Source organism: Rhinatrema bivittatum, chromosome 10, assembly GCF_901001135.1.
Source record: "Rhinatrema bivittatum chromosome 10, aRhiBiv1.1, whole genome shotgun sequence".
In the NCBI taxonomy this organism is placed as follows: Eukaryota; Metazoa; Chordata; class Amphibia; order Gymnophiona; family Rhinatrematidae; genus Rhinatrema; species Rhinatrema bivittatum.
The window spans coordinates 126,377,250-126,402,433 of record NC_042624.1 but is presented as its reverse complement, the minus strand read 5'-3'; the positions used below and the strand labels follow the sequence as shown (position 1 = coordinate 126,402,433).

Below are 25,184 nucleotides of genomic sequence, written 5' to 3'. Positions count from 1 at the left end.
GGATCTAACTGTTGCCTGCTGAGATAGTCCGCTTGCACATTGTCCACTCTGGTTCACGAGACACCACTAACCCCACCAGATGCTGCTCTACCCATACTCCATATTGAAATACACTCATGGAGATGGTCATCGTCTTAGTCACTGCTGAGACTAAAACATCCACCTTCGGAAGCTTCAAGAACTCTAAGGTCATTTCAGGCAAGAGATATAATTTCACCATTGCCCTTTCTACCTTAAGACTTGCCTCAGGAGTATTCCACTCCCGGGTCACCAACTTCTTCACCTTCTTAGGTAAAGGAAAGGTCTGTGGTGGACCACGTAGCCCATCTAGGACAGGGTCTACCCCTTCATTGTCAAATTCTTCCTGCAAGACCTTGATCCCCAGCTATCAGAACATGGGGAACGAAAAGATGCAACTCCCCCTTTCAGAGCAATCGAACAACCCTAGGGTATTCCCCTTCCGTTCCCCAGGACCTCTTCCAGGACTTGACAAACCCTTGTCTGCATCTGGAACGCCATTCACAGGACCATCTCTATGATCATCTCCCAAATCACCATGCTGTTCCCCGAACTTTCTGATTCTGTAGAGGGCTCCTCAATATGTCCCGAATGACCTCCAAGACCCATGAGATGGAGAAGCCCCCCAGACTTTCCAGGAGGAGCCACTTTCCAGATCTTAGGCAGGCACTGAGACTTCTGGATCAGCAGCCATTTTTCCCCCTGCTCCCCTCTTGGCCAAATACACCTGTGGAGGAACAGAACAAAATCAGTGGAAAAAGCCTCTGAATCACTGGAACCCTTGTTCACACACTGATAAGCAGGCTCCCCCACACTTTCCCGGTCCTCAGTGGAACCTCAAACCATTGTCGATAGCGGGGCAGGGGAGTCTCTAGGCTCTCTTGAAGCTGCCTGCTTCCTGCCATATGGGGGCAAAATGGCCGTCACTCCTTTAGCACCACCAGAGGCCTCCTTGTCAGCTCCTGCTTGCTGCCTGCATCTCCATGAAGCTTCCCTCCCCTTTGGAGACACAGCCTGCACACAGTGTGGCTGCATTGAGACACTATCATCTCTCTCCACTCAGTAGATGGTGCCATAAGAATATAAGAGATGCCATACTGAGTCAGACCAAGGGTCCATCAAGCCCAGCATCCTGTTTCCAACAGTGGCCAATCCAGGCCATAAGAACCTGGCAAGTACCCAAACATTAGATCACAAGGTACTATTGCTTATTAATTACTGTCATAGCAGTTTATGGATTTATCCTCTAGGAACTTATCCAAACCTTTTTTTAAACCCAGTTACACTAACTTCTGTAACCACATCTTCTGGCAATGAATTCCAGAGCTTAACTATGCACTGAGTGAAAAAGAATTTTCTTCGATTTGTTTTAAATGAGCTACTTGCTAACTTCATGAGGTGCCCCCTGGTCCTTCTATTATCTGAGAGAGTAAATAACCGAGTCACATCTACTCGTTCAAGACCTCTCATGATCTTAAAGACCTCTATCATATCCCCCCTCAGCCGTCTCTTCTCCAAGCTGAACAGTCCTAACCTCTTCAGCCTTTCCTCATAGGGGAGCTGTTCCATTCCCCTTATCATTTTGGTAGCCCTTCTCTGTACCTTCTCCATCACAATTATATCTTTTTTGAGATGTGGCGATCAGAATTGTACACAGTATTCAAGGTGCGGTCTCACCATGGAGCGATACAGAGGCATTATGACATTTTCCGTTTTATAAACCATTCCCTTCCTAATAATTCCTAACATTGTTTGCTTTTTTGACTGCTGCAGCACACTGCACCCAGGAGCAGAGCTTTCTTCTGGGCTGCCCCTTCTTTGTGCAGTGGGCTTCCTTTGGAAACCCGTCAGTTACAGGATTATGAGACCTTTCGGAAGCAGGTGAAGGCTGGGAGGACTTTGGGGGAGTGTAGGGTTTTTTTAATCATTATGTTTCTGATTTGTGTATGTGAAGTTGTAAGCCACCCAGAACAAATGTCTGGCAGTTGGGCAGGTAAGAAATTGCTGTAAGTAAATAAATAAATCAATCTCAGGCAAACTTGTAAACTTTGTAACCACTTTTTTCCTAATTTCCTCTTTTTATCGTAGTCTCCCATTCTAAAGATAAATGCTTCTGCAGTAGTTTACTTAACGTCCTTCCTCTAGTGATTGCACCCCCACCATCTCTATCCCTTGGACCACTGAGAACTAGATCTAAAATTGCTCCACATCTCGTTGGTTCCAGGAGCAGCTGCTCCATGAAGCAATCATTTATGGCATCAAAAACTGCAATGACCCAATTAATACTGGAGTAATTGAAATGTATTTATTTATTTATTTAGGGTTTTTATATACCGACTTTCTTGATATATATATATATCAAATCAAGTCGGTTTCCATATAACACAACTATCGCCGGGGGACGTTACATTAAACAATAAACATAGTATTGAACAGAGTAACCTTAAACAATAAGTAAGGTCGTTACATTAAACCATAAACATAGTATTGAACAGAGAACGTGTAGGGTTACTTTGAACAATCAATAAGGTCCTGATGGTCCTGAGGGTATTAGGTTGGTGGTGGACTTTAAATTGCACTATTTTTTTCTTTGTCCTGTGTCGAAGTGTTCCTGCGATTCTGGAAAGGCTTGCCGGAAGAGCCATGTTTTAAGGTTTTTCTTGAAGGTTAGATGGCAAGTTTCGAGTCGAAGATCTGGCGGAAGTGAGTTCCAAAGGGTGGGCCCGGCTGTGGAGAGTTCTCGTTTAGCTAGCGAGGTTTTAATCGGGGGAGTGTGTAGAAATCTCCCATTATTATTGTTTTTCCAGTTTTATTTGCTCTTCTAATTTCTCCTAGCATCCCGATCAGGCAGGTTTTAGTGTATATCCACTGTTAAACGCTCACTCGTCACACAGGCGTTGTGAAATCTTTATGGATACAAATTCCATTGTATTTCCTGCAGGAATTTTATCTTGCTTGACTCTACATATAGTGCCACCTTCTCCAGCAATTTGACCTGGCCTATCATGTTGATAGGACTTGACCCCTGATATCACAGTGTTCCACTATTTATCCTCCTATTAGGGTTCTAAGATGCATATTATGTCCACATCTGTATTCAGTGCCAAACATTCTCATCTTATTTTTTACACTACTTCTATTCACATACAAACAATTTAGAGTATGTTTTCTATTTATTTTTTATTTTCAACCTGCTTATTAATAGTTGATACAGGTAATCGGGAATCTTTCATATTTGTCAGCTCTTAGTCTTTAACACAACTTCAAACATCGCTGATTACTTCTCCAGGAAAACAGCCCTCACAGCTTCCCATAATAAAAGAATTGCCTTTTGCAAAATTTTACCACACACAAAATAACTTTTATCGTTTATTTTCCAAGACACAAAGTAAACATTTTTCCCAGCAAATCAATACTCACAAGTCCTGCTTATCCACCAGCAGATGCCACTTTGGTTCTCAGGACACCTGAAAAATGAGGGCTGTATTGTGAAAGGAGGATAAAACATGTGTGCCCTCTAACCAGTGTAACGTATGAAGAGTGAGGGCTGCACTGCATGAGCCATTTCCTGGAGTGAGGACAGGAGGGGTTTACACTGTAAATCAATGAGATGCCTGAAGAGTGAGGGCTGCACTGCATGAGCCATTTCCTGGAGTGAGGACAGGAGGGTTTACACTGTAAATCAATGAAATGCCTGAAGAAGTGAGGGCTGCACTGCATGAGCCATTTCCTGGAGTTAGGACAGGAGGGGTTTACACTGTAAATCAATGAAGATGCCTGAAGAGTGAGGGCTGCACTGCATGAGCATTTCCTGGAGTGAGGACAGGAGGGGTTTACACTGTAAATCAATGAGATGCCTGAAGAGTGAGGGCTGTACTGCATGAGCCATTTCCTGGAGTGAGGACAGGATGTGTTTACACTGTAAATCAATGAGAACCCTGAAGAGTGAGGGCTGCACTGCATGAGCCATTTTCCTGGAGTTAGGACAGGAGGGTTTTACACTGTAAATCAATGAAATGCTGAAGAGTGAGGGCTGCACTGCATGAGCCATTTCCTGGAGTTAGGACAGGGAGGGTTTACACTATAAATCAATGAAATGCCTGAGAGTGAGGGCTGCACTGCATGAGCCATTCCTGGAGTGAGGACAGGAGGGGTTTACACTGTAAATCAATGAGAATGCCTGAAGAGTGAGGGCTGTACTACATGAGCCATTCCTGGAGTGAGGACAGGATGTGTTTACACTGTAAATCAATGAGATGCCTGAAGAGTGAGGGCTGTACTACATGAGCCATTTCCTGGAGTGAGGACAGGATGTGTTTACACTGTAAATCAATGAGATGCCTGAAGAGTGAGGGCTGTACTACATGAGCCATTTCCTGGAGTGAGGACAGGAGGGGTTTACACTGTAAATCAATGAGATGCCTGAAGAGTGAGGGCTGTACTACATGAGCCATTTCCTGGAGTTAGGACAGGAGGGTTTACACTGTAAATCAATGAGATGCCTGAAGAGTGAGGGCTGCACTGCATGAGCCATTTCCTGGAGTGAGGACAGGATGTGTTTACACTGTAAATCAATGAGATGCCTGAAGAGTGAGGGCTGCACTGCATGAGCCATTTCCTGGAGTTAGGACAGGAGGGGTTTACACTGTAAATCAATGAGATGCCTGAAGAGTGAGGGCTGTACTGAATGAGTCATTTCCTGGAGTGAGGACAGGATGTGTTTACACTGTAAATCAATGAGATGCCTGAAGAGTGAGGGCTGTACTACATGAGCCATTTCCTGGAGTTAGGACAGGAGGGGTTTACACTGTAAATCAATGAGATGCCTGAAGAGTGAGGGCTGTACTGAATGAGTCATTTCCTGGAGTGAGGACAGGATGTGTTTACACTGTAAATCAATGAGATGCCTGAAGAGTGAGGGCTGCACTGCATGAGCCATTTCCTGGAGTGAGGACAGGAGGGGTTTACACTGTAAATCAATGAGATGCCTGAAGAGTGAGGGCTGCACTGCATGAGCCATTTCCTGGAGTGAGGACAGGAGGGGTTTACACTGTAAATCAATGAGATGCCTGAAGAGTGAGGGCTGCACTGCATGAGCCATCTCCTGGAGTGAGGACAGGAGGGGTTTACACTGTAAATCAATGAGATGCCTGAAGAGTGAGGGCTGCACTGCATGAGCCATTTCCTGGAGTGAGGACAGGAGGGGTTTACACTGTAAATCAATGAGATGCCTGAAGAGTGAGGGCTGCACTGCATGAGCCATTTCCTGGAGTGAGGACAGGAGGGGTTACACTGTAAATCAATGAGATGCCTGAAGAGTGAGGGCTGTACTACATGAGCCATTTCCTGGAGTGAGGACAGGAGGGGTTTACACTGTAAATCAATGAGATGCCTGAAGAGTGAGGGCTGCACTGCATGAGCCATTTCCTGGAGTGAGGACAGGAGGGGTTTACACTGTAAATCAATGAGATGCCTGAAGAGTGAGGGCTGTACTGCATGAGTCATTTCCTGGAGTGAGGACAGGAGGGGTTTACACTGTAAATCAATGAGATGCCTGAAGAGTGAGGGCTGTACTGCATGAGCCATTTCCTGGAGTGAGGACAGGAGGGGTTTACACTGTAAATCAATGAGATGCCTGAAGAGTGAGGGCTGCATGAGCCATTTCCTGGAGTGAGGACAGGATGTGTTTACACTGTAAATCAATGAGATGCCTGAAGAGTGAGGGCTGCACTGCATGAGCCATTTCCTGGAGTGAGGACAGGATGTGTTTACACTGTAAATCAATGAGATGCCTGAAGAGTGAGGGCTGTATTGCATGAGCCATTTCCTGGAGTGAGGACAGGAGGGGTTTACACTGTAAATCAATGAGATGCCTGAAGAGTGAGGGCTGCACTGCATGAGCCATTTCCTGGAGTGAGGACAGGAGGGGTTTACACTGTAAATCAATGAGATGCCTGAAGAGTGAGGGCTGCACTGCATGAGCCATTTCCTGGAGTTAGGACAGGAGGGGTTTACACTGTAAATCAATGAGATGCCTGAAGAGTGAGGGCTGCACTGCATGAGCCATTTCCTGGAGTGAGGACAGGATGTGTTTACACTGTAAATCAATGAGATGCCTGAAGAGTGAGGGCTGTACTGCATGAGCCATTTCCTGGAGTGAGGACAGGAGGGGTTTACACTGTAAATCAATGAGATGCCTGAAGAGTGAGGGCTGCACTGCATGAGCCATTTCCTGGAGTGAGGACAGGAGGGGTTTACACTGTAAATCAATGAGATGCCTGAAGAGTGAGGGCTGTACTGCATGAGTCATTTCCTGGAGTGAGGACAGGAGGGGTTTACACTGTAAATCAATGAGATGCCTGAAGAGTGAGGGCTGTACTGCATGAGCCATTTCCTGGAGTGAGGACAGGAGGGGTTTACACTGTAAATCAATGAGATGCCTGAAGAGTGAGGGCTGCATGAGCCATTTCCTGGAGTGAGGACAGGATGTGTTTACACTGTAAATCAATGAGATGCCTGAAGAGTGAGGGCTGCACTGCATGAGCCATTTCCTGGAGTGAGGACAGGATGTGTTTACACTGTAAATCAATGAGATGCCTGAAGAGTGAGGGCTGTATTGCATGAGCCATTTCCTGGAGTGAGGACAGGAGGGGTTTACACTGTAAATCAATGAGATGCCTGAAGAGTGAGGGCTGCACTGCATGAGCCATTTCCTGGAGTGAGGACAGGAGGGGTTTACACTGTAAATCAATGAAATGCCTGAAGAGTGAGGGCTGCACTGCATGAGCCATTTCCTGGAGTGAGGACAGGAGGGGTTTACACTGTAAATCAATGAGATGCCTGAAGAGTGAGGGCTGTACTGCATGAGCCATTTCCTGGAGTGAGGACAGGATGTGTTTACACTGTAAATCAATGAGATGCCTGAAGAGTGAGGGCTGTACTGCATGAGCCATTTCCTGGAGTGAGGACAGGAGGGGTTTACACTGTAAATCAATGAGATGCCTGAAGAGTGAGGGCTGCACTGCATGAGCCATTTCCTGGAGTGAGGACAGGAGGGGTTTACACTGTAAATCAATGAGATGCCTGAAGAGTGAGGGCTGCACTGCATGAGCCATTTCCTGGAGTGAGGACAGGAGGGGTTTACACTGTAAATCAATGAGATGCCTGAAGAGTGAGGGCTGCACTGCATGAGCCATTTCCTGGAGTGAGGACAGGAGGGGTTTACACTGTAAATCAATGAGATGCCTGAAGAGTGAGGGCTGCACTGCATGAGCCATTTCCTGGAGTGAGGACAGGAGGGGTTTACACTGTAAATCAATGAGATGCCTGAAGAGTGAGGGTTGTCTCTTTCATGGCCCTTAATTATTATGCCATTTCCTTTGCAGGTGGTGCTAAATCAGAAGTTCACAGATTGCTTTGTGCTTGTTTTCCTAGATTCGCATTTGGGGAAAACGGTAAGAAATGCTTTCACATATTGCTTCGGTACTGGGGGAGTGTAGTGGGTTTTGGAATGAAGTATTTGCCTTATATTCTGGATCACAAAAAATAATGTAATTGTTGATGTATATTATGTACGCCATGTTGTAAACCATTGTGATCTTTATTTGGAACGACGGTATATAAAATGGCTAAATAAATAATAACACAGATTTCTGCTTATGCAAAACTATGAAAAGCTATATTTTCTGTATAATATATGCACAAAACCAAATACTTATGAGAAAGCTTGGGAACAAATAACAAGCAAACCGATTATAATACAATACGGGAGACTCAGTCTCTGTACTTGGCTGGAGCATGCTCAGAACCATTTCCTTTCATCTAACTCCAGAAGTTTTGCCAAAATAATTGATAAGGAAAGACGTTTGCATATGTTCTGTGGAGCACTCTGAATCGCTGTCTTGTACATTCTTTCACATGGTGTGACCACTAGCTCTGCACTTTCTTTAAACCTAACCAAACATCAGCATATGTATCACTAATGTCCTGTTTCAGGTAACAAGTAATCACTGCTGTTAGATCATTATTTAAAGGACCTGTCTATAATCTACTTCTTAATAGATTAGTTTTACCAAATTAATCAGTTTCAACCTTTGCAAAATTTCTTGTACTATGCTTGACTGATAAAGCCAGTCAAAGTCAAAATTTGTTAACCTGCTAGTTGGCTTTAAGTAAGTGGTGTTCTTATGCTTTTAATAAAGTCATATCTTTATTTTATTCTGCTTGTGACTTTGAAGCTTGCAGACTTCAATTTGGGGGGGGGGGGGGGGGGAGGAACTGTAGGCTGTGAGGTGTTCCAGGCTGCTACTAGTGAAGAGGGGCCATGGGCTGTGTGTGCGTGCTGACTATGTACATAACACTGGAGGTTAGCTTGTACTTTAATATCCTTCTCCTCAATTTCTACCATCTTAATTAACTTCTGTGAATACTAGGGGAGGGGAAAGGTGAGGGCTGTGAAGCAAGAACTGTTTCTCAGTGAACACAAAATTACATGTAATAAGTGTAATTCATTATAACCAAATCATAAATATTTGACAGTATTTCTCTCTCATAAGGGACTTGCATATGATATACCGTAGGCGAGACTGTCCCTTATAATCTAATAATGGGGGAGACTGGAGTTTCATTGTACAAGGCCCCGAAGCCTATCTTTTTATTAGACTACATCTGGCTTTCATGGTTGACCGAGAAGTTAGGTGTGGTAGCAGCAGACACATTGTTCGACCATAGTTTTATATCTCATCACCAAACAAGGAAGTCTACAAGTCCACACATTTCTAACTGAGCACAGTTTTCATACTCTAGCATATTTTATGTTTGGCGGGCAGCTAATAGCTCTCAGCTCCTAGATATGGTCTTGATGACACAAGGTGAGTGGCACCCACCTCTTGTCACTTTTGCTACACCAGACTAACATGGCTATCCCTCTGAATATCCACATAATGATTCTCTTTTTAGTGGACCGCACGGGTCTTGAGGTTTCTCTTAGATGAATTGTATCCATGCCCAGCAGAATTGTTTTCAAGCATCTGTCAGTTGCAATGCCACTCACTAACTCCACAAATTGTCTACTCCTGGTGTGGTTTGATATGGCAGCCATGGGAAACAAAATAAGAACATGCCATACTGGGTCAGACCAAGGATCCATCAAGCCCAGCATCCTGTTTCCAACAGTGGCCAATCCAGGCCATAAGAATCTGAGAAGTACCCAAAAACTAAGTCTATTCCATGTTACCATTGCTAATAATAGCAGGTAATGGACTTCTCCTCCAAGAACTTATCCAATCCTTTTTTAAACACAGCTATACTAACTGCACTAACCACATCCTCTGGCAACAAATTCCAGAGTTTAATTGTGCGTTGAGTAAAAAAGAACTTTCTCCGATTAGTTTTAAATGTGCCACATGCTAACTTCATGGAGTGCCCCCTAGTCTTTCTATTATCCGAAAGAGTAAATAACCGATTCACATCTACCCGTTCTAGACCTCTCATGATTTTAAACACCTCTATCATATCCCCCCTCAGCCGTCTCTTCTCCAAGCTGAAAAGTCCTAACCTCTTTAGTCTTTCCTCATAGGGGAACTATTCCATTCCCCTTATCATTTTGGTCTCCCTTCTCTGTACTTTCTCCATCGCAATTATATCTTTTTTGAGATGCGGCGACCAGAATTGTACACAGTATTCAAGGTGCGGTCTCACCATGGAGCGATACAGAGGCATTATGACATTTTCCGATTTATTCACCATTCCCTTTCTAATAATTCCCAACATTCTGTTTGCTTTTTTGACTGCCGCAGCTCACTGAACCGACGATTTCAATGTGTTATCCACTATGATGCCTAGATCTCTTTCTTGGGTGGTAGCACCTAATATGGAACCTAACATTGTGTAACTATAGCATGGGTTATTTTTCCCTATATGCATCACCTTGCACTTATCCACATTAAATTTCATCTGCCATTTGGATGCCCAATTTTCCAGTCTTACAAGGTCTTCCTACAATTTATCACAATCTGCTTGTGATTTTAAATACTCTGAACAATTTTGTATCATCTGCAAATGTGATTACCTCACTCGTCGTAATTCTTTCCAGATCATTTATAAATATATTGAAAAGTAAGGGTCCCAATACAGATCCCTGAGGCACTCCATTGTCCACTCGCTTCCACTGAGAAAATTGTCCATTTACTCCTGCTTCCTGTTTCCTGTCTTTTAACCAGTTTGCAATCCACAAAAGGACATCGCCGCCTATCCCAAGGCTTTTTACTTTTCCTAGAAGCCTCTCATGAGGAACTTTGTCAAACTCCTTCTGAAAATCCAAGTACACTACATCTACCGGTTCACCTTTATCCACATGTTTATTAACTCCTTCAAAAAAGTGAAGCAGATTTGTGAGGCAAGACTTGCCTTGGGTAAAGCCATGCTGACTTTGTTCCACTAAACCATCTCTTTCTATATGTTCTGTGATTTAGATATTTAGAACACTTTCCACTATTTTTCCTGGCACTGAAAGTCAGGCTAACCGGTCTGTAGTTTCCCGGATCGCCCCTGGAGCCCTTTTTAAATATTGGGGTTACATTTGCTATCCTCCAGTCTTCAGGTACAATGGATGATTTTAATGATAGGTTACAAATTTTTACTAATAGGTCTGAAATTTCATATTTTTTAGTTCCTTCAGAACTCTGGGATGTATACCATCTGGTCCAGGTGATTTACTACTCTTCAGTTTGTCAATCAGGCCTACCACATCTTCTAGGTTCACCGTGATTTGGTTCAGTCCATCTGAATCATTACCCATGAAAACCTTCTTCATACGGGTACCTCCCCAACATCCTCTCAGTAAACACCGAAGCAAAGAAATCATTTAATCTTTCCGTGATGGCCTTATCTTCTAAGTGCCCCCTTAACCCCTCGATCATCTAACGGTCCAACTGACTCCCTCACAGGCCTTCTGCTTCGGATATATTTTTAAAAGTTTTTATTGTGAGTTTTTGCCTCTACGGCCAACTTCTCTTCAAATTCTCTCTTAGCCTGTCTTATCAATGTCTTACATTTAACTTGCCAACGTTTATGCTTTATCCTATTTTCTTCTGTTGGATCCTTCTTCCAATTTTTGAATGAAGATCTTTTGGCTAAAATAGCTTATTTCACCTCCCCTTTTAACCATGCCGGTAATCGTTTTGCCTTCTTTCCACCTTTCTTAATGTGTGGAATACATCTGGACTGTGCTTCTAGAATGGTTTTTTTTTTAACAATGACCACGCCTCTTGCACACTTTTTACCTTTGTAGCTGCTCCTTTCAGTTTTTTTCTAACAATTTTTCTCATTTTATCAAAGTTTCCCTTTTGAAAGTTTAGCACGAGAGCCGTGGATTTGCTTACTGTCCCCCTTCCAGTCATTAATTCAAATTTGATCATATTATGATCACTATTGCCAAGCGGCCCCACCACCGTTACCTCTCTCATCAAGTCCTGTGCTCCACTGAGAATTAGATCTAAAATTGCTCCCTTTCCCGTCGGTTCCTGAACAAATTGCTCCATAAAGCTATCATTTATTCCATCCAGGAACGTTATCTCTCTAGTGTGACCCGATGATACATTTACCCAGTCAAATTGGGAAGCAGTCAGATCTCACTTCTTGCAATGCAGCATTGAGTTGGCAGAGCAATACTTGCTGAACACCTTTCAGGAGAGCCAAGTCCAGCACAGTGCATTTTATTTATTTATTGGTTTTATAAACCGTTGTTCAGTGTTTTATGCTTTGTGAACTGTTGTGATAGAACATTAATAGCAAAATACAAGACAAAAGATAAAATAAAATTATAAATGTTAAAACCAAATAATTATTTCAAATAAGACAGTTTAAGTACAATAATGAGGTGAATAAGAGAAAATGATAAAATAAAATAATTAAAATGAGACTTAAAAAGTATAAAAATTAAAATAAAAAAGTAAAAAAAGATAAAGTACCTCAATATCAATGTTGGAGTTTCAGTACTGAGCTTGTTTCCTAAAGTTGTTAGAAATTTCTCAATGCCATCTTAATCCTACTCTATATCCTGGTATGCTGTCATAAAAAGCCGTGTTTTTAGATCTTTCTTAAAATTCTTTAAATTATCTTGTAATCGCAATTCGACAGGTAATGTGTTCCATAATTTAGGTCCTTCTATAGATATCGCCCTGGATCTGATGTCGCTTAAATGTGCCATGCGAATTGACGGGATTGTTAATGACCTCTTATTTGTAGATCTAAGGTTACGTTGGGGCGTATGTAAGTGATTCGCTGCGTTTAGCCACTGTGTTATCCTGCCGGTGAGAGAGTCTGCAGGGCTGGTGTCCAAAGATAGGAGCAAGGACAGTAGCAGCAGGGCCTTAGGGATCTCTTCTTCCCAGTCCAAAAAGAGCAAGTATAGGGACAGCTATGCAAAACTGCACCTACTACATAAACTGAAACCATTGCTGACTCATGAAGACTTCCGCATGGTCCTGCAAACCCTCATCTTCTCTAGCATAGACTACTGTAACTCTTTTATTAGGAGTACCTAACTGTCTGATTAAAAAAAAAAAAGCTACAACTTCTACAAAATGCTACAGCAAGGCTAACAGGATCAAGAAAATGTGATCACATCATGCATTCACTGATAGCTTTATATTGGTTTAGTGGTTACCTGTACAATCCCGATTGCATTACAAAGTATTAACACTAATACATACAACAAACCATTCTAGTAACCCAGGTTTCGCAGCCATAGGACTGCAACCATGCACACCACAGAGATCGCTAAGATCTCAGAATAAAGGATTATTAGCTGTGCCAACATCACTGAATACACATCTAACAAAAATAAGAGACTGTGTGTTTTCCATTGCTGGCCCAATACTATGGAACTCGCTACCCGAGGCACTATGACTGACCCCAGAAAAAAAGAAATTCCAACGTGAACTGAAAACATGGTTATTTAAAAATGCCCATAACATACCTTAAACTTACCTGAAATCAGAGCAAACACCAATAAGGACAACTTAAAATTACCTGTGCTCAGAGCAAGCACCAACAAAGGTCAAAGACATTAATAAACTAACAATAGAACTAAACAGCCCATCACACCCCAACAATGCGAAAATAAAAATCTGAAACATATCTTCTCCCAGGACAAGCAGGATGGTAGTCCTCACATATGGGTGACTTCAATGGAAGGAGCCTATCACAGAAAACTTTCTGTCAAAGTTTGTAGAAACTTTTCACTTGCACACTGAGCATGCCCAGCATGCCATGATCCCTCAAGCCACAGGGGTCTCCCTTCAGTCTCTCTTTTTCTGCGCTGCAGTTTGCCTCGTGGTTAGGAGCTCTGTGAGACTTCTCACATAATTTTCCTCACGGAAAAATCTAAAATTCCTTCAGAAAATATTTCCTTCGAAGGGGTCTCCCATCGGTAAATATTTTTCTTCGATACAGTGAGTAATGCTCACTATTTCCGGTCGGTACCATTGATACTGTCACCACTGTTTTTCGGTGTCCGCAAACTGTCGATTGTTTTGGGACTCAACCTTTGCCATTATGGCAACAGGCTTCAGAAAATGTCCGGAGTGCCCCTGAACCATGTAGATAACCGACCCACATGTTTGTGTGCTGTGCCTCGGTTCGATTCACGACGTCTCTACTTGCCCAAAATGTGCCGAGATGACCCCAAAAGGTAGGCAGGCTCGCCTAGATAAAATGGAACCCTGTTCAAAATACAATTGGTTCCATCGACATCCAAACAATCATTGCCAGCAGGGGCATCGAAAAAAGTGATTATAAAAACCCGCCGGGAACAAACTCAGGGTAGCGGTGACCGTCCGTCCCCAACTCCATCGAAGTCATCGACAACATCTACCTCAGCGCTGGGAAAAGACCAGGCCGAGCACCAAGGAAAACCCCAACACTGTCACCGACGAGAATCCATGCCCAGTGCCGGCACAGACACCGCAGTGGCTTCGATGACCATCGAACCACTTGCGAAGAGGACACAGATAGCGGAGCCGAGTACACCCTCTACACCAGAACATCCAAGGCGATCTCCACTGATATTGGTGCCGGGTACTGTGCCCCCCACAGGGACCTATGGAGGAACCAGTTCCACCTAGCCTGCCACCCCCTATAGATGCTCTGTTCTCATCAGCTCTCAGGGAAGAACTGGACGGTTTTATCCACCAGGCAGTCCTCGATGCCCTCCGTGAACTACAGCCACAGGTGCTGGCCCCCATACCGGCACCACCACCAGAGCCATCGATGTTCACACCGTTGCTTACCAGGCTGGATACACTAATCGGTGCCCTACCGACACAACCTGGTCCACCGATGCCAAAGCAACATGTGCAGCCTCCGAAGGACCCAATTCCTATTCCCGGGTCATCAGATGAAGAAGGCACCGACTCCAGTCCATGGTCACCAATGCATCAACCGATGCCTGGACCATCAGAGCTCTCGGGACTGAGACGCCCACAATTTCCCTCGATGCCATTGGTGCCACAACAATTACCATCGATGCCATCGAAGGATCCATCGGTGCCTTTACGTCCTACAACACCAATCTTCCTTCCTCGTCCAGGACCTCAACCAGAGACCTTCTCAGACACCTGGAAGGACGTGTACACTGACTCTTCTACAGAAGATATTTTGTCAGAACCCTCTCCTCCAGAGGAAAGGAGGAAGTCTGTGTGGCTTACGATTCCTTCGAAACAGCCTCTCATATGTTGGCAATGGGAATCACTGCCAGGAGATGGGCATGGTTAAAAGCCTCAGACCTGGACAGACTGGCTGACTTACCTTGCACCGGTGAAAATTTATTTAGTGATAAAGTACAAGACGCAGTGGCTCAATTGAAAGACCACAATGAAACCCTGCGTCAACTATCTATGATCACTACAGAGGTCCCTTCTTCTACCAGACGGTCATCTAGAAAAGACCCTAAAAGCCATTTTATCGCCCACGCAGGTATTACCCACCTGTACCTCGTGGCCGAATAAACTAGGCCACCTCAGACAGGACAACCTTGGCAGCCTAAACCATCCAGACCTCAGCCTCCTCCACAAACAGGCCAAGCATCAGGGTTTTGAAGCAATTCCAGAGAACAGCAGCCCCTCCTCAAATCCAAATCTAAATTTGCCAGTGGGAGGTCGAGTTCATTGCTTTATAACCAATTGGGTCAACATCACCACAGACCAATGGGTTATTTCTATTATAACCCAGGGTTACCATCTAAACTTTCTTACGGTACACCGGGATTCACCGCCCAACCCACTGTGGATACACAAAGATCATACAACTCTTCTAGAGTCAGAATTGTCCACCCTTCTGGGCTCTCAGGATGGTGAGAGAAGGTCAGCCAAGATTGGAGGATGATTAGGGCTCAGTTTTTGTAAACCAGCTGAGGGAAACAGAGGGATCCTCTGTGATGGCTTGACAGGAGAATTCATCTGGCACCTGACTGACGGCAAGGTCAGTAGTACTTTGGTAGGAGGAGACGCAAAGACTGGGTAAATCCTGCTTGTGATGGTCACTATGGCCATGCTACAGACTGAATAATACAGAGGCTTGCACCTGCCTTTAGGGGCCCATCCACACACAGACAAACTTCTCCTCTGTTTCCCAGATAAGAGTCATCTATGACTGAAGCTGCAACGGGAGTGTGACCAAAATTGTGGTGGAAAAAAATCAGCTGTGCTGTGACTGATAGCAAAAGAGGGATTCAGTATGAATCAGACCAAACTGTTCCCCGACCTCAGCAGGGCAGAGGATTTTACTCCTGCTATTTCCTCATTCCAAAGAAAGCAGGAGGCCTCCGCCCCATCTTAGACCTCCACATTTTTCTACAAAGAGAAAAATTCAGGATGGTGTCCTTAGGCACCATGCTTCCCCTTCTACAAACAGGAGATTGGCTCTGTTCTCTAGATCTTCAAGACGCTTATGCTCACATACCAATCTTCCCACCTCACCGCAAATACCTGCGTTTCCTAGTGGGACAACAACACTTTCAGTACCAGGTACTACTTTTCGGACTTACCTCGGCACTCCTGGTATTTACAAAGTGCCTAGCAGTGGCTGCGGCCCATCTACGCAAGAAACACATACACGTCTTTCCTTACCTGGATGACTGGCTCATCAAGAGCCAATCCAACCAAGGAGCTCTCGACGCTCTCAGTCTCACTGTCAATCTGCTTCACTCCTTGGGATTTCTGATCAAATACCAAAAATCCCACCTGATTCCATCTCGCCTCCTGCATTTCATCGGAGTAGAGTTGGATACCACCGTCAAAAAGGCCTTCCTGCCTATCGACCGTGCAGAGACACTCTCCAGATTCACTATATCTCTGTGCACAAAGAAAACAGCCTCAGCCCATCAGTTCTTAACGCTGCTGGGCCACATGGCTTCAACGGTCCATGTCACTCCTATGGCCAGGTTAGCCATGAGAATAACGCAATGGACTTTGAAATCTCAGTGGCTCCAAGCCATTGAACCACTGTCATCTCCAATTCATATAACCCACCAGTTACGTTTATCTCTTCTCTGGTGGACGAACATGAACAACTTGCTAACAGGTCTACCCTTCCAGCAACCAGTTCCGCAAGTAACTAACCACAGATGCATCCACCTTAGGTTGGGGAGCTCATGTGAACAAACTCAAGGTACTTGGACACAGCTCGAAGCAACATTTCAGATCAACTTCCTAGAGCTTCGAGCTATATGTTATGCTCTCTATGCGTTCAAGGACTGCCTTTCACACAAGACTGTTCTCATACAAACAGACAACACAGTTGCAATGTGGTACCTGAACAAACAGGGAGGCACAGGCTCTTATCTCCTCTGCCAAGAAGCTACGCAGATCTGGGACTGGGCCCTGACACATTCCATGTTTCTCCGGGCCACTTATCTGGCAGGCATACAAAACGTAGTAGCAGATCGCCTCAGCCGTCAGTTCCATCCCAAGTGGTCCCTGGATCCTCTGATAACATCCAGAATCTTCCAACACTGGGGTCAGCCAACAATAGACCTCTCTGCATCCAAATTGAATCACAAAATGGACAGATTCTGCTCCCTGCACAGGCAGCGAGACAAATTAGCCATGGGCGCCTTTGCTCATCCCTGGAACTCAGGCCTCCCATACGCGTATCCCGATACTGCTCATAGCCAAAACTCTCGTGAAGCTGCAACAAGACAAAGGGTCGATGATACTCTTAGCCCCATATTGGCCTCAACAAGTGTGGTTTCTCATACTTCTCGACCTCTCGATCAGAGAACCAATTCGCCTGGGCACAGCACCCATTCTCATAACTCAGAACCATTGTGCCATCCAAATCTTCAGACCCTGTCCCTCACAGCTTGGAGGGACACTGGGCATGATCCTCCAACTGCTCAACCTTTCAACTGATGTCTCTCAAGTGCTTGTAGCTTTACATAAGCCTTCCACAAGTAAATCATATCGGTCTAAGTGGAATAGATTTACCACATGGTGCACGCAGAAAAGTCTCGACCCCTTTTCCTGCCCCACTGCATCTTTACTAGACTATCTCTGGCACCTTTCAGACTCTGGTCTCCAAACCTCTTCAGTGCGGGTACACCTGAGTGCCATCTCAGCGTACCACAAGGGAGTAGGGGATGCTCCACCAACAGCGCAATCCCTTGTGAGTAGATTTATGAAGGTTCTCTTACAACATAAGCCCCCTTTATGGCCATCGGTCACTGAATGGGACCTAAATGTAATACTTACAAGGCTCATGAGCTATCCGTTTGAGCCTATAGATTCCTGTGATGTAAAATTTCTTACATGGAAAGTTCTTTTCCTAGTAGCTATTACATCGGCTCGAAGAATTAGTGAGTTGCCAAGCACTTGTCACATACTCACCCTATACAAGGTTCCTACATGACCGAGTGGTCCTCCGTACTCACCCTAAATTTCTTCCCAAGGTGGTTACAGATTTCCACTTGAATCAGTCTATAGTCTTGCCCACGTTCTTCCCAAGGCCTCACTTTCACCAGGGCAAGAGGGTTTTACACACCTTGGACTGTAAAAGTGCACTTGCATTTTACTTAGACGGCACTGCAGTCCATAGGAAATCCACCCAACTCTTTGTTTCTTTCGATAAAAACAAATCGAGAGTTGCAGTGGGCAAGCAGACTCTCTCCAATTGGCTAGCAGACTGCATCGAATTCTGCTATGAGGAAGCAGGCCTTCCTCTCCAGGGACGAGTAAAAGCGCACTCAGAGCAATGGCAACCTCAGTAGCACACTATCGTTCAGTACCGATTGCTGACATCTCCAGAGCTGCAACATGGAGCTCTCGTCACACATTTGCAGCTCATTACTGCCTGGACAAGGAAGGACGTCAAGACTCAGCCTTTGGCCAATCCGTCTTGAAGAACTTATTTCCAGTAAAATCCCAACTCCTTCCACATCCAACTGCTGTGATTTCAGGCTGCCTCATTCTTTCCAGCAGTACACCAGTTGTTGTGCCTGTTGCACAGGTTATGTGCTGTTGCTCCAATTAAAATATGACTTAGCCTCTAGCTTGCTAATCACCCACATGTGAGGACTACATCCTGCTTGTCCTGGGAGAAAGCAGAGTTGCTTACCTGTAACAGGTGTTCTCCCAGGACAGCAGGATGTAGTGCTCACGAAACCCACCCGCCACCCCACAGAGTTGGGTCTGATTACACTTTATTTTATTTTTCGCTCGCACTTATTGCTACAAACGAGACTGAAGGGAGACCCCTGTGGCTCGAGGGACCATGGCATGCTGGGCATGCTCAGTGGCTTCACTGTGCCAGTCAAGGTTTCTAGAAACTTTGACAGAAAGTTTTCCGTGTTAGGCTCCGTCCAGTGATGTCACCCGTATGCGAGGACTACATCCTGCTGTCCTGGGATAACACCTATCACAGGAAGCAACTCTGCTTTATAAACCACCAACCTCTTATCCCAGTACCTTTAGTTAAACACTAGCACACCCCCTAGACCGATATCTCACTTGATTACATTGAGTCAGTGTTCATGCACCCCCTAGACCGATATCTCACTTGATTACATTGAGTCAGTGTTCATGCACCCCCTAGACCGATATCTCACTTGATTACATTGAGTCAGTGTTCATACACCCCCTAGACCGATATCTCACTTGATTACATTGAGTCAGTGTTCATACACCCCCTAGACCGATATCTCACTTGATTACATTGAGTCAGTGTTCATACACCCCCCTAGACCGATATCTCACTTGATTACATTGAGTCAGTGTTCATACACCCCCTAGACCGATATCTCACTTGATTACATTGAGTCAGTGTTCATGCTTATGTTATGTGATTACATTGTCACTGTATGTGTCCTGCCATAGAGTCAGTGTTCATGCTTATGTTATGTGATTACATTGTCACTGTATGTGTCCTGCCATAATATGTATGTTACGTTGTAAACCACTGTGATATTTATTTGGAATGATGGTATATAAAAAAGTAGGATTTGGGGGAGAAACAGGGACAGCAGCAGCAAAGCCCTGGGAGATCTTTTCCTTGAGAAGCAGGGAGAGCCACAGCAAGGCTGAAGGGGCCACTTCTCCCAAAGCAAGTTTAGCTTTGTGTGAGCTGGGAAGGTTCTGAATCACAGACTCTTCATCGGTTAATAAACGAGAACCGCCAAGTCTAAAAGGAAAAATCTTTATTTTACTAAAGAAACGCAGAAGTAGTTCATCCTGTCTCTGTCTAGTAACTGGTGGGGAGCGTGTGCCGTTTAATCTGAACGCTCTTCCTTTTCTCTGGCAGAGTCTGAGGGTCGTGTTCCGTGAGCCCTTCCCAGTGCAGCCTCAGAACTGCGAGAGTCCCTTACCTCAGCTGGTGTCTACCTACCATCACCTGGAATCTGTCATCAACGCTGCCTGCTTCAACCTGTGGACTGGCCTGCTGTAGGCACAATGCATGCCCTCAAGCATCTGCTGCTGTGCAGCCGTCTTCTCTTCAGCTATCCAACAAAAGCTGTGTCTGCTGCCAGGATCCTGTGCCGGCAGCAGCTGGGACCAGAGGCTTTGTGGAAATGGTTTCTACTGGTGCTTGCAACCACTATCATTTCATTGCTATATGGCTCCCAAAGGATTACTTTCTGGCAGCTGACTGGTGTGCGAGGGAATCTTACAGCACATCTCTGCACCACCAGTCTCTAAAGCATGAAACGTCTGCAACGCCAGGCTAAACTGGAGGAAGCAGAGGCACTGCTGCTACCGGAGCTTTCTCAGGCTCCTCAGAGCCCCGCTGATCTCTTCCCACACGCAGAGGTCCTGAGTGCTGCTACGTAATACGGGTGAACTCTGCACCTGACAGCAGTGATGACTGAAGAACAAACTTAATTTTATAATTTTGGGCTTTGATTCTAATACCAAATGGAGGTAAATAGTGAGAGACTGTACATAGGGAAAGGTGCTTGTAAATAAGAAAGCTCTTATCTTTCTGAATTATTGAATAAAGAGAGCTCAACAGCTAGAGCTGAAAATAATTCTTATTTGCTTCACTAAAAGATCAATCAAAAATCAATTGTCAGTGATTCGTTTTTATTAAACCCCATCAACTCTAAAACCCAAACTCAGCCTCCAAATACCCGGCCTCTGCCCCAACCTCCCTTTCTAATCTGCACATGGCCATGCCAGTATCCCAGCCGCACCTATTCTCTGCCCCAGCCTCCCTTTCCAAAACACTCAGGGCTGCATCAGCATCCCACCCGCACAGCCTCTGCACTAGCGTCTCTCCAAAACACAGCTGGCCTCTACCTCAGCATCCCACCCCACACATGGCCTCTTCCCCAATCTCCCTTTCCAACCCAACCTCTGCCCCAACACCCCTTTCCAAAACACACAGACTCTGCACCAGCATCCCACCCACAAGACCTCTGACCCAGTATCCCTCTCCAACCTCCATGTGGCCTCTACCCCACCCACAACCTCCGCCCCATCAACAGAAAACTACCATAAATTATATCAACTCTGCCCCAAGTGCTACCTGTAATAATGCTCTAGACCTCAAATGATCTCTAGCTTCCTCTTCTTCAGATGTGGTCCCTCATCACAAGTGGAAATAAGGGGCGAGTGAGACCTCAGTGGTGAGTAAATTAATGGAATCCCTACTAGGACAGAGAATAGTGCACTTTCTGGAATCCAGTGGTTTTGGCAGACAAATATAAATTGTTTGATAGGGTGAGCAGAGAGTTAGATTAGGGGAGAGCATTAGCTGTAATGTACAAGAAAATTATTCCTTACCTGCTAATTTTCGTTCCTGTAGTACCATGGATCAGTCCAGACGGTGGGTTATGTCCCCCGTCCAGCAGATGGAGTCAGAACAGAGCTCGAGGGCACCGCCTCTTATACCAGCGCACCCTCTGCTGGAGCTCAGTATCATGAATAACAAAGCCCAAAAGAGCAATAACAAAACAATTTGGATCAAAAAACCTGACTTAAGTCAACATCAAGAACAATGAATAGGCACGAACCCAAACGAGGTCGCCCCAGTTAATTTGTGAGGAGCTGTACAACTCTGATAGAGAACCAGAGAAGAAGAGAGACAGAAGACGCATAAGATTCCGAGCAGGAGCGCACAAACCCAGAGTGGTGGGCGTCTGGACTGATCCATGGTACTACAGGAACGAAAATTAGCAGGTAAGGAATAATTTTCTTTTCCCTGTACGTACCAGGATCAGTCCAGACGGTGGGATGTACCCAAGCTTCCCTAAACCGGGTGGGCCCTTGAGAGCCCTGCTCGGAGAACCTGATCGCCAAAAGGCGCAGGATCCGAAGACGGCAGGTGTAGCCGATAATGCCGAGCAAAGGTATGCAACGACTTCCATGTCGCTGCCCGGCAGATTTCCTGTGGAGAGACGGACCGGGCCTCCGCCCAAGAAGCCGCCTGCGAGCGCGTAGAATGAGCTCTGACGCCCGCAGGAGGAGTACGCCCCGCTCCGATATAAGACGCCGAAATGGCATCCTTAATCCAGCGGGCAATCGTTGTCTTCGATGCGGAGGAGCCCTTCTTAGGACCCGACCAGAGCACAAAGAGATGATCGGAAATCCGGAAATCATTGGTAGCTTCCAGATAACGGAGCAGAACACGTTTGACGTCCAAAAGACGAAGAGACCTCTCTTCTCCTGGAGGAAACGCCGGTAGTTCCACCGTCTGGTTCAAATGGAAGGGGGAGACCACCTTCGGCAGGAAAGATGGTACGGTACGTAGTGAAACTCCCGCCTCCGAAAGACGGAGGTACGGTTCCCTGCAGGAGAGGGCCTGGAGCTCCGAGATGCGCCGGCCAGAAGAGATCGCGACCAAAAACACCGTCTTCATAGTGAGGTCCTTGAGGGAAGCATCCTGTAGGGGCTCGAAAGGGGCACTCACCAGCGCCCGGAGAACTAAATTAAGGTTCCACGACGGACAGGGATCTCGAACCGGAGGTCGGAGATGCTTAGCACCCTTCAGGAAACGAGCGATATCCGCTTGAAGGGGCAGAGAAACCGGTGTCTGTACCAGAACATTCAGGGCCGCCACCTGTACTCGAAGAGAATTGTATGCTAGACCCTTATCCAATCCGTCCTGCAAAAATTGAAGGATCAGAGGAACCGTTGCTTCCGTCGGCCGGGTCCCCTGACCGACACACCAGGACTCGAAGACCTTCCACACTCGCACGTAGGCAACAGAGGTCGAGGGCTTACGAGCCCTAAGCATCGTAGAGATCACCGCTTCCGGATATCCTCGGCGTCGGAGGCGGCGCCGTTCAAAAGCCAGGCCGCAAGACAAAAGAGTGCCGCCTGCTCGAAAAATACCGGACCCTGGTGTAGTAGTCGTGGAAGATGACCCAGACGGAGTGGACCGTCCACAGCCATGTGAACCAGATCCGCAAACCAAGGCCGCCGCGGCCATTCCGGAGCCACGAGAATCACAGGCCCGTGGTGATTTTCGATGCGTCGAAGAATCTTGCCCACCAAGGGCCAGGGGGGAAACACATATAGGAGCTGGCCTGCCGGCCACGGTAACGCTAGGGCATCCACCCCCTCCGCGCCGCGCTCCCGTCTGCGACTGAAGAAGCGCGGGGCCTTGGTGTTGAGAGCTGTGGCCATCAAGTCCAACCGTGGCGGTCCCCAACGCCGAACCAGGAGGTCCATCGCTTCGGCGGAGAGAGACCATTCGCCGGGGTCCAAGCGCTGACGACTGAGGTAATCTGCCTGAATGTTGTCCACCCCGGCGATGTGGGAGGCCGCGAGACGAGCGAGATGGAGTTCCGCCCATTCCATCAGGAGCGTGGTTTCTGCGGAGACCTGCTCGCTTCGCGTTCCGCCTTGACGATTGATGTAAGCCACTGTGGTGGCGTTGTCCAAGAGAATTCGCACCTCCCTGTCCTGAACCAGCGGTAGAAACCGTTGAAGTGCTAAGCGCACCGCCCTGGTCTCCAGACGATTGATCGGCCACTTCGCCTCCTCCGGGGACCACATCCCCTGTGTGGCGCTCCGGCCGCAGACTGCGCCCCATCCCACGAGGCTGGCGTCGGTTGTCACCACCACCCAAGTGGGAACGTCGAGCGAGACGCCGCGGGCCAGGTGAGAAGGAACCAACCACCACTTCAGACTGTCCCGAGCCGCCTGAGGGAGAGGCAGGATCACCTGATACTCCTGCGACACTGGTTTCCAGCGAGACAGGAGGGACGCCTGCAGAGGTCGCAAGTGAGCAAACGCCCAGGGCACCATGTCGATGGTGGAAGCCATCACTCCCAGAAGCTGTAGATAATTCCACGCTGTGGGTTCCGACAGGGCCGCAAAGCGGTGGATGTGCTCCCTCAAGAGATGGCCTGTCCGGACGAAGGAAGACCATGCCCAGTTGTGTGTGTCGAAAGTTGCTCCCAGAAAATCCAGGCGTTGCGATGGAACGAGAGAACTCTTGGGGAGGTTCACGACCCAACCCAGGGAGCGAAGCACTTCCAAGACTCTGGCCACCGAGTCCTGTCCCTGAGAGAAAGACTTTGCCCGTACCAGCCAGTCGTCCAGGTAAGGGTGCACTAGTATACCCTCCTTCCGGAGGGCCGCCGCCACTACCACCATGATCTTGGTGAACGTCCGCGGGGCCGTTGCGAGCCCGAAGGGTAGTGCCCGAAACTGAAAGTGTTGACCAAGAATTTTGAAGCGTAGGTACCGCCTGTGGTTCCGATGTATCGGGATGTGCAGGTACGCCTCCGTCAGATCTAGGGACGCCAGAAACTCGCCGTGGTGGACCGCGGCAATCACTGACCGCAGAGTCTCCATGCGGAACCGGCTGACCCGCAACGAGCGGTTTACCTCCTTCAAATCCAGTATGGGCCGGAATGACCCATCTTTCTTGGGCACTACGAAGTAGATGGAATAATGGCCCGAGCCCACCTCTGCGAAGGGCACGGGAACGATAGCTTCTATGGCTTGCAGCCGATCTAGTGTCTGTTGAACCGCCATCCGCTTGAGGTCGGAGCCGCAAGGAGAGAAGAGAAACCTGTCCCGAGGGCGGCGGACAAACTCCAAAGCGTAGCCGTCTTGAATGGTGTCCAGGACCCACTGATCTGAAGTAATCTTTACCCACCCCCGATGGTCGGGCAGGAGGAGTGGGCCGGTCTGGCATCATTGAGCAGATTTGGCGGGGGTGTTCCCCCGCCCTGAACCCTCCCTCGAGGGCCTCCTGCCTCGAAAGGAGCGCGACCACGGCTGTGGTCTACCGGAGGTTGTCCGAGAGCTTGTCTGCCGGTAAGATCTGTAGCGCCGTTGAGCCCGAGCCCTGGTTCTGGTGGAGGCAAAACCCCGATAAGACCTTTGCCGATCCTCGGGCAGGCGATGCACTGAGTTTTCTCCCAGAGACTTGATGATCTGATCCAGGTCATTTCCGAAGAGGAACTTCCCCCGGAAAGGAAGGGATCCCAGGCTCGACTTAGAGGAGGTGTCCGCAGCCCAATTTCGGAGCCACAGGAGTCTACGAGCCGCCACCACCGAGACCATGGACCGAGCCAGGACGCGAAAGAGGTCATATAGGGCATCCGCTCCGTAAGCGATGGCAGACTCCAGGCTGTCAGCCTGAGCGGCTTCGTCCGGAGGCAACTGCTGCGACGTTAGAAGCTGTTGTACCCAGAGAAGGCTGGCCCTCTGGGTCAA

The 25,184-nt window shown here is 46.9% G+C and overlaps 1 protein-coding gene across 1 annotated transcript in view; it reads left to right on the top strand.

Moving 5' to 3' along the window:
* LOC115099882 (KICSTOR complex protein SZT2-like) overlaps positions 1-20,574 on the top strand; it is a 62,610-nt gene extending 42,036 nt beyond the window's left edge. The window contains exons 11-12 of the mRNA XM_029617813.1: positions 7,404-7,472; positions 19,813-20,574. Of these exons, the coding sequence (XP_029473673.1) occupies positions 7,404-7,472; positions 19,813-19,956 (213 nt within the window). The 3' untranslated portion in view covers positions 19,957-20,574. The remainder of the gene's footprint in view (positions 1-7,403; positions 7,473-19,812) is intronic.
* The last annotated feature ends 4,610 nt before the right edge of the window (positions 20,575-25,184 follow it).